This window comes from Halichoerus grypus, chromosome 2 (genome assembly GCF_964656455.1).
Source record: "Halichoerus grypus chromosome 2, mHalGry1.hap1.1, whole genome shotgun sequence".
Lineage (NCBI taxonomy): Eukaryota > Metazoa > Chordata > Mammalia > Carnivora > Phocidae > Halichoerus > Halichoerus grypus.
In genome coordinates this window covers 176491523-176501846 of record NC_135713.1, presented here as the reverse complement: position 1 = coordinate 176501846, position 10324 = coordinate 176491523, and the positions used below count along the sequence as shown (strand labels likewise).

General features: G+C 41.7%; 1 protein-coding gene and 1 non-coding gene across 6 annotated transcripts in view; both read right to left on the bottom strand.

Annotated features, from left to right (window-relative positions):
• The window catches only part of TRIM37 (tripartite motif containing 37), a 185973-nt gene that overhangs the window by 146445 nt on the left and 29204 nt on the right, over positions 1–10324 (bottom strand). The window contains exon 1 of one of the 5 annotated variants that reach the window (XM_078064554.1): positions 440–917. The exons of 3 other annotated variants lie outside the window; for them this stretch is intronic. In XM_078064554.1, coding sequence (XP_077920680.1) covers positions 440–460 — 21 coding nt within the window. In that variant the 5' untranslated portion in view covers positions 461–917. Of the gene's footprint in view, positions 1–439; positions 918–10324 lie in introns of those variants that run through there. One more of the 5 variants, XM_078064565.1, reaches the window with a different exon arrangement.
• The window catches only part of LOC118544329 (uncharacterized), a 28060-nt gene continuing 23012 nt past the window's right edge, over positions 5277–10324 (bottom strand). Inside the window, exon 3 of the transcript XR_013444672.1 lies at positions 5277–6020. This is a non-coding gene — a transcript (uncharacterized LOC118544329). The remainder of the gene's footprint in view (positions 6021–10324) is intronic.

Genomic DNA, 10324 nt, shown 5'->3' with positions numbered 1-10324 from the left:
ATTCAATTTAGGGAGGGCAGAAGTCTGCAAAATGTACCGGTGGGAGGGAATGAAGGATTCCATCTGGAGGGAGTTTTGGATCCCCGCATGAACTCGCAAGAACTGGTAGCGAGTGCACAGCACGTCTAATGAATTTGCAGTTTTGCTCTGCCCAGGCTGTAGTCTGCAAAAACCCTCTGGGAACGAGTACCGGTGCCAAGACATCCAGAAAACGCCAGGATACGCACCACCTGACTTCGGGAACGGTCAGAACACAAGGCACCTGGAGGGTGCAGACCGAACACGGCGTCCTTCGCACTGGGCCAGCCTTCACCACAGCGGCAGCGTCGGGGTGGGGGTGCCCTACTAGAGGGAGGACTGGGGCAGGGCGCCCCAAATAAAGAACGCTCGGCGGGTGGCGGGGGGGAAACTAACCACCACCCTTCTCGACCCGCCTCACCTCCACGCTCTGTTCATCCATTGCCTCCGGCTCTCGGCGGGGCCCTCGGCGACCCGCGGAGTCCGTGGTCTGACCTACTTGGCGCCGGTCCGAGGTCGCCAGGTCAAATTGCCGACGAGAACAGCCCGGCGTCCACGTCAGGGGGCCCCGACGACCGCCCCACCTGCGCGCCTCATCGCGTCGGGTTCGGCGCCAGCTATCCCCACTTCGCCATATTTATCCGCGCACCCGCCCTAGGGCGCAGTGGGAAAGGCGAGCGCTGGCCACAGCTCCTTCCTCACCGCTAAGCCGCACGCCAGCAACCGCGAGGCAGCCTCGCACCACGTGACGCGGGCGCGCGCGTATGGAACTGCTGCTAGAGCCCGGCGGCGCTGGTCTCCAGCGAAGAAGGTGCCGCAGGGAATTCGCAAACACCAACGGTAACCAGGGTAGCTGAGGGCGCGGCGGCGAGAGAAGGCGCGCTGCGCATGCGCGCAGGACGCTGCGTTAGGAGAGCGGAGTGGAGAGAGGCGGGCGACTAGTTCCCGCGGTGCGGGGGCGCACACGAGATTTGGCTGCTAGCTGCCGCAGGGCTGAGTGCCTTTGGCCCCAGTCTAGCGCAGGCGGCTGAGCTTGGCGCGTATCTCTGCGTCGCCCCTCCACCCCCACTCCCCGGGAAGGGCGGTGCTCCACCGGTCTCAAACTAGCGCGCCAAAAACTGGAGTGCTGGCGAACCACCTGGAGTGCTGGTGGGAAGCTGATTCCGCAGCCACACCCCTAGGTATTCAGACTCGGTGATTCTAGGGTGCTGTTCGACGAAATCAACGTCTTCAACAGGTGGATTGTGGCCCGCACCGTTGAGAAACCGTGGTGTATAGGATTCGTGGCTAGTGGTTCTTTCCCTGAAAGGAAGCCCGGGCTCTCAGGTTTTGAGACTTCCGCCCCACCGACTCAAACCTCTAGATTGTTAAGCCTAGAGCGGTGTAGTTTCTCATTTCAGGGTTGGGAGAATGGAGCCACAAACTGTAGAGGTCAGATCCACACCACTCCACACTGCATTTCTTGCCGCCGGAGGTGAGCTGTCGCTATGGGACTATGGAAAGTGCAAGAACTGTGTTCAGCTTTCCTATGTTGGTATCTTTTTTTTTTTTTTTAAGATTTTATTTATTTGACAGCGAGAGAGCACAAGCAGGGGGAGCAGCAGAGGGAGAGGGAGAAGCAGGCTTCCCGCTGAACAGGGAGCCGGATGCGGGGCTCCATTCCAGAACCCTGGGATCACGACCCTAGGCGGAGGCAGATGCTTAACCGACTGAGCCACCCAAGCGCCCCTGTTGGCGTCTTCTTTGAATTTTCTGTCATAGGAGGTCTAAAGATTGCAAGAATTGAAGGTGTGAGACAAAGGACTTACATCAAATTCTTAATTTGTATTTAATTTTTCCTGGTTTATTGCAAACTATTAAACTTAACCCAATCTGGAGTGCACATGTAAAGAATCAACAATAACCTAGAAAGGGGGCGCCTGGGTGGCTCACTCGTTAAGCGCCTGCCTTCAGCTTAGGTCATGATCCCAGGGTCCTGGGATCGAGCCCCGCATCGGGCTCCCTGCTCAGTGGGAAGCCTGCTTCTCCCTCTCCCACTCCCCCTGCTTGTGTTCCCTCCCTCACTGTGTCTCTGTCAAATAAATAAAATCTTAAAAAAAAAAAACCAATAACCTAGAAAGAAGTTGGTTTCTTTTTTTTAAGATTTTATTTATTTGTGAGAGAGAGAGAGAGCGCACAAGCAGGGGAGAGCAGGCAGAGGGAGAAGCAGGCTCCTCGCTGAGCAGGAAGCCCGATGCGGGACTCGATCCCAGGAACCCGGGATCATGACCTGAGACGAAGATAGACGCTTAACTGACTGAGCCACCCAGGTGTCCCTAGAAAGAAGTTATTGAGTATCAAGGGATTTGGACTTTCTTATAGTGGGCAGCAATTCCCTTTTTACTATGTGAGGCATGGACAGGTATATAATTTAGTAAGATTAATCTGTGACTAAAAAGTTCTTTAACTAGAAATTATTTATGGTCGTGATGTTTGCATGCCACCATTTGCACTAAAATGCCCTCAATTGTACACTTTAATAATGGTTAATGGTTAATTTTGTTACGTGAATTTTACCTCAATTAAGAAAATTATTTGTGTTGGGGCGCCTGGGTGGCTCAGTCGGTAAGCGTCTGCCTTCGGCTCAGGTCATGATCCCGGAGTCCTGGGATCGAGCCCCACATCGGGCTCCCTGCTTCGCGTGAAGCCTGCTTCTCCCTCTCCCATTCCCCCTGCTTGTGTTCCCTCTCTCGCTGTGTCTCTCTCTGTCAAATAAATAAATAAAATCTTTAAAAAAAAAAGAAAAGAAAATTATTTGTGGAATACAGTATTGTACTTGGGATTCAAAGAGTAATGATTAAAGTGAAAAAAATAAGACAAATTACTAAATATGATAAATATTAAAATAAGTTCTTGTACTAATAGATAATATTTGCCCAAGAACCCAAAAATGTTTAGATTTATTGCACTAGTTCATAATAGTGAAAACCTATACAATTAGGGGTTATTGGTTGCAACCACAGAGTCAGATTCTGGCTAACTTAAGCAAAAAAGAATTTAGTTGGAGGGATGCTAAGCTTCCACATGGAGTTGGGAAACCTGTGATCTGCTCCATCAGAATTCCTTAAGGGCCAATCTAGCTGCCTTTCCCCACACCCACCTGGACAAATCTAACTTGTCTATTATACAGTCTATCAATGCCTATCAATAAGAAAATGGAAAAATCATAGTATATTCATATATTGGATGACAGCTGTTCAAAAGAATAGCAGATATGTGTCATGAAAATATCCAAAATATATTTACAATGGAAAAAACTTAAGTGCAGCTGCAGTACAACGTATGGTATCAGCTTATTTTTGTAAAAAAAAAAAAAATTTTTTTTAATTTGTATATACAAACATCTGAAGAGATTGCAGATTTCTGGAGAATAGACATACTTGTATTTTTTAATTTCCTAAAATTAAATTTGTATTAAATTTGTATTAGTTACAACTTAAGACATAAAAACATTATAGTCACATAGAAAATAATTACCCAAATGAGAAATAAAAGACCTAAATTAGGGTAGTAAGAGTGAAGATAAAGTGGAGGTTGGATACTATGAACATTTCAGAAAGATTTCATTGACTAAGAAGATAAAGGGATGCAAACTTTTTAATTCCAGGTAAAAGAACAGTGGCCATTGACAAAATAAAATCAGTAAGTACTCTAGACATGATCAATTTGAATATTCAGATAGACATTCTTATTGGAAATATGAATCTAGATCTAATGGAAGAAGTTATATTTGGGAATCATCCACAAAGAGTCAATAAATGAAGCTTGGGAAACAATGAATATATAGAGAAGTACACAGAGAACAGTTTTAAGGGGGCTGAGGGAAAGAACCAACATTTAGAAGACAATTGTGAAGGAAGTCACAGAGGTAAAACTCCAGGAACTTGTTATGACCTCTTTGTGATACTATTTTTCAATTCCACCAATCAACATCACATCCCAGAGCCATTCCAGGACAAAAACTTCCTTAATATTAACTGCCCGAGTACTGAAGAAAATATGTTACTGAAGTGTGACTTATTTCTCTGTAATTTAAAAACTGGGGGTTTTCTGTTCTTTAAATATTCAAACTACACAGTACAATTTTAACTGAAGCTACTCTCCCAACCCTGTTTATCACCTATTACAAGTTTGTTAATGGACAAGTAAAATGCTCATAACAAATTTTTAATTATATGAAAGTATAATTCTATAACCTGCAGAGCTAACATTTGATGCATTTTTCCTAGTCTTTTCAATGCCTCATTTTTATTACATATACAGAAATATTCACTGAAGGATTACTAATTATCAAACTCAAACACTACCATTTCATTGTGCTTCCAGCCATCCTGACACACAGAAGTTAAGTGATTTGCTCAGGATCACACAGCTAGAATTTAAAACCTGCTATTTACATCTCAGACTCCAAAGCCCAATCTTAATTACAAAACTGCAATCTCTGCTTCTGACCTCTCCCCCATTTAACATAACTTCAGCATTTCCCAGAACATTAACAGTAATAAATTATTGGCAGCTTCACCTCTTATTGTATGGATACACTATGATTTATTTTCCTATTTACCTACTATTAGCCAGATATGTATATGTACTGTTAGTATAAATAACCCTGTGATTAATATCTTTGTATCAAGATCTGTCCCTATGATTACATTATTGCCAGTAGTTTTTTTAAAATAGTTATTTAAAAATGAATAGGGAAGGGGGCGCCTGGGTGGCTCAGTCGTTAGGTGTCTGCCTTCAGCTCAGGTCATGATCCCAGGATCCTGGGATCAAGCCCTGCGTCGGGCTCCTTGCTCCGCGGGAAGCCTGCTTCTCCCTCTCCTACTCCCCCTGCTTGTGTTCCCTCTCTCACTGTGTCTCTCTCTGTCAAATAAGTAAATAAAATCTTAGAGAAGAAAAAAAAAAAAATGAATAGGGAAGGGCGCCTGGGTGGCTCAGTCATTAAGCATCTGCCTTCGGCTCAGGTCATGATCCCAGGATCCTGAGATCGAGCCCCGCATCGGGCTCTCTGCTTAGCGGAGAGCCTGCTTCCTCTCCCACTCCCCATGCTTGTGTTCCCTCTCTCGCTGTGTCTCTCTGTCAAATAAATAAAATCTTAAAAAGAAAAAAAAAATGAATAGGGAAATTCACACACACACACACACACACTGGCAAGTGATCCTCTGATTTCAGTTTCTTAGCTTTCATACAGAATGAACGATTACAGTAATACAGGCTGAAGGAGAACAAAGGTAGTGTTGATATACAACAGGGACACTCTAAAACAACATTTGAAAGCATAGTTCAGTTGCTCAACATTAGCGGCAGAAGGAATAGGAAAAAAAAAGTGAGGCTATCACAGAAAAGCCAATTTATTATTACTAAAGTTAGCTTTTGTGGAGGACTATAGGTCACATATTAGCAGTCTCATTAATAATGTGACCATTATCTATAATCAAAATTTTCAAAAGTAAAATTATATACATATATATAATGTAATACAAATATTTTTTCTATCCTTTAATTTCCAAAGCATGCTCATTCACATCTGACAGTACATATATCCTTTCATGATAGGCCAGGACATCCATATTATCCCAATTACACAAAAACAGATGCAAAATAGAGTTATGTGACTTCCTTGCTCGAAATTACAAGACTAAGTGTGTGTGCATATATATTTTTAAATCTCTTTATTCCCATTCCATCCTTTTGGCTAAACTTTATTCCTATAATATCTGCCCTTTTTATAGTCCCCTCTCTTGTGAAAGGCATCATTATCCAGTCACTCCAGCCAAATCTTCTTCTCCATCCCCCCACCTCTAGTCATCAAGTGCTAACAAGACATCTTCCTAAATCTTTCTGGGATAGATCTCTTCTCCATTAGAATTCCCTTTTGCAAGTCCATTTCTTCATAAGTCTGACATGAAAGATTTTAATTGCTCTGCCGCAGTTTTCTCTTCTTTACTCGGTGGTGACAGCTAGAAAGCAAATGACAAAATCTTTATTTCAAAATCTTTAAAACATGTTTAATTTAGTTAACTTCTGCTTTTTTATGTTTCCATAAACTCATGTCTATGATCACAAATTTAGGAAGCCAGGGAAAAAATATTTGACTATCTATATACAAGGTACTTTTAATGTTTGAGCTTCAAAGAACCTGCAATTAAGTTGAAGAAACAAGACCAATAAATCAAACAGTTTAAGGACTGTAATTTAACAAAACCAAAGAAGTCATGGTTGAATGCCATATTCTAAAAGGATTCTGAAAAAGAAATGTGAACAAAATAGTCTGGAAGTTTCCTCAGAAGTGAAGATTTGAGCTAAATTTTGAAGGATAATTGAGATGTTTTTAGCTGCAAGTAACAGGAACACATTTTGGAATGGATAAGTAATAAGAAAATTTATTATCATTGCACAATAAATGCAGAAAAAAGGCAGATTTCAGGACTGGTTTATTCAGCAGCTCAATGTAAAGACTTGGTTTTTTCCACCTTATATAATATCCTTGCTGGTGGCTTTATTCTCAAGGTGATTGGAAAAATGGCCCGGGCAGTGCTAGGCATTACATCTATACACAATGTTTAGAAGAAGAGAAGTTTTCTATTCCCACAGGTCTCTCAAGAGTGAGGAAACTCTAACTTCCTACTTCCAAACTTTCCCTCCTCACATGTCACATGGGTTACAAATCCATTTCTCTTGCCAATCAGATAAAACCTGGGGAAGTTGGGGCGCCTGGGTGGCTCAGTTGGTTAAGCGACTGCCTTCGGCTCAGGTCATGATCCTGGAGTCCCGGGATCGAGTCCCACATCAGGCTCCCTGCTCAGCAGGGAGTCTGCTTCTCCCTCTGACCCTCCTCCCTCTCATGCTCTCTGTCTCTCATTCTCTCTCTAGCAAATAAATAAAATATTAAAAAAAAAACAAAACAAAAAACCTGGGGAAGCTGAGGAAAGCACCAACTTGGCCTCAGGCACGAGTGAGGGATGGCACACATCTCAAGAAAGTCAGTATCCTGGGCGCCTGGGTGGCTCAGTCGTTAAGTGTCTGCCTTTGGCTCAGGTCATGATCCCAGAGTCCTGGGATCGAGCCCCGCATCAGGCTCCCTGCTCAGCGGGAAGCCTTCTTCTCCCTCTCCCACTCCCCCTGCTTGTGTTCCCTCTCTCACTGTCTCTCTCTGTCAAATAAATAAATAAAATCTTTAAAAAAAAAAAAAAAGAAAGTCAGTATCCTATTCGGCAGCAAGGGAGAACAGATGCTGAGAAAACAACCCAGCAGAGAGCGTCCACCACAAGCAGGTAGGAGCAAAAGCACAGGGACAAAGAAAAGCCAAAAGGAAGTTTATAAAGGACTTCCACATAGCACTAACCAACAAGCTAGCTAAAACAAAGGGTTAATGGGGAAATTATAGGAGGTACAACATGAAGAATCAAATAGTTACAACTCTGCCTAACTATATAGGTCATCTCTAGAGAGACTGCAAAATCTGGAACACACCATACCTACAGAATAGGAATCTCTAGGGCAGCGCTGTTCAGTAGAACTTTCTATGATACTGAAAATATTCTTTATCTGTGCTGTCTAATCAGCAGATGAAGAAATGAATTTTTAATTTTACTTAATTACTTTAAATTTTAATTTATATAGCCACATGTGGCAATTGGGCTGCCTAGCTGGTTTGGCTAATCAAGCCAACATTTACCAAAAATGTTCACATGGATAAAATGAAAATCATATGCCTTACTGCAACACAGATTGTTACAGAATGTCCCTCTTCTATCTCAAAAACAGGAAATGGTTCTGGAGAGACTTTGTTCTCTGTGAGTCCATGTTTCTCTTTGTGATAACTGTTCAAGAGATTTCAGACCATCTATTTCATAATCTTTCGAAGAATTTTTCCAGGAATTAACCAATCCAAAGCTTGTAGAAAATTTCCTTCCTTAACACAAACGTTTCAGATCATCAGTGAAATATCACACATTCTTTGTTTTTTGTTTTTCTTTTGAGAGAGAAAGTGCGCACAAGAGAGGGGATGGAGAATCTTAACCAGGCTCCACGCCCAATACAGAACCCAACGGGGAACTCAGTCTCATGACCCTGAGATCACAAACTCAGCCAAACCAAGAATTGGATGCTTAACTGACTGCGCCACCCAGGTGCCCCATTCTATTTTTAATGCCTTTTGAATTATATTTGTTTTAGGGGTTTGTTTTGCTAATTTTTATTTTGGAACAAATCTAGTCCTCTTTTTTTGTCTTTTGATGGTCACCTTTATAATTAAGTGTATTTAAACCTTAATGTCTTAGGGCACGTGGGTGGCTCAGTCAGTTAAGCATCCCACTCAGTTTTGGCTCAGGTCATCATCACGGAGTGGGGGGGGCATGGAGCCCAGCATGGGTCTCCCGGTTCAGCAGGGAGTCTGCTTTCCCTCTGCCCCTCCCCCTGCTCACACCCTCTCTTGCTCTCTAAAATAAATCTTTAAAAAAAAAAAAAAACCTTTATGTCTTCATATTAACTAAAAAGATAAGGAAATTAATATGTATTCCCTTCATTTCACCTCCTTTTCTGTTCTCATCTCCCTATTTGTTTTTTAGTATTATCAATCCATGTGCTATTTTTGAATATTATCAATTCAAATGTATTTTCTATCCTTGCAAGTGAAAAACTATGCACCTTGATAAAGATTATAGCAAGATAATACCTGAACAGCTTTACTTTCTATTTACTTTCTGTTGTCTATACATAAACAAAGCACCATTTGCCCTAAAAAGGCTTATTCTTTTCTTGTTCTTCATGTTCCCAAAATAATTTAAAAGGCCCTTTTGGTTATTTTAGAAAATTTCAGAAACCTGGACTTAATCTAGCCTTTGGCTTTCTTACGTATTCTCACAATTCTGTCCCTATGACTGATATACCTCGTTTTATACTTCCCTTATGAGGTCTACCTTACATGTCCTTTAAACTCTGAGCTCAGGCACCTGGGTGGTCAGTCAGTTAAGCAGTCTGCCTTTGGCTCAGGTCATGATCCTAGGGTCCTGGGATTAAATGCCACTTCGGGCTCCCTACTCAGTGGGGAGTCTGCTTCTCCCTCTCCCTCTCCCTCTGCGTGCTTGCTCTCTTGCGCTCTCTCTCTCTCAAATAAATAAATCTTAAAAAAAAAAAAAAAAAAACAACTCTGGGCTCATAGAGCTATTTCTGGTTATACAACTTTCTACAGATGCCATTCCCTTTTCTTCCACATTTTGATCATGAAAATTTTCTCTAAACTTTCTACTATCTCATTTTTGAAGTAGTAGGTACAAGATCCATTATATCCAACATTCCCCAACATGGCCATCACTGAATCTAAAACACGATCTCCTTTTTCAAGGTCTATAACCAACCTTTCAGTCATTTCTCCTTGTTTTTAATTATGTAAGCAAAGTAAAAGCTCCCTTAGCTTTCTACCTTCAATATAATTATTGCTTATTACAGATACTTCTTTTAACTGAATGAAGATCTTTACAGATATTTAGATGATTGAAGTCCTCTATCATTATTATAACTATTTTCTGCACCATTTTTAAATCTCAGTCAGAAATATAGCATCTATTTATTATATCCAGTGGGGACAATTTTTAGTTAATATTCAAAATATCCTTTTCTCTTTTTTTCACTCACCTAAATTTATCCCGTGCTTCAATAAATTTATGAAATTCTATATATTTTAATATGCACATCCAGAACTACACCTAATCTCTTCTCAAGATTTGTTATGTGCTTCTATTTTCAGGTTCTGATCACCTACCATGAACAGTATGTGACTTGAGTTGTATTTATAAAGGGTATCATATACTTTTTTTGCATTTTACATATTAGTGTCACCACCCTTAATGTTTTAAATTCCTACTTCCTATTCCCTCTGTACCCTTTTTAATAGCTCTTTCCTCCTCTACTATTCATCTCCCCATGACATAACATCTGAGGTACATAACATCTGAGATACATCTAAGGTATCATTTTTTTTTAATATTTTATTTATGTATTTGACAGAGAGAGAGAAGGAACACAAGCAGGGGGAGTGGGAGAGGGAGAAGCAGGCTTCCTGACGAGCAGGGATCCCAATGTGGGGCTCGATCCCAGAACCCTGGGATCATGACCTGAGCCGAAGGCAGACGCTTAATGACTGAGCCACCCAGGTGCCCCTAAGGTATAATTTTATACTTTTAATTGGGTACTGTTCTCTTTTCTGCCATTGGTAATATAAAGAATTATTGACCAAATTCACCTCGGCAATCAACCTTTGAGG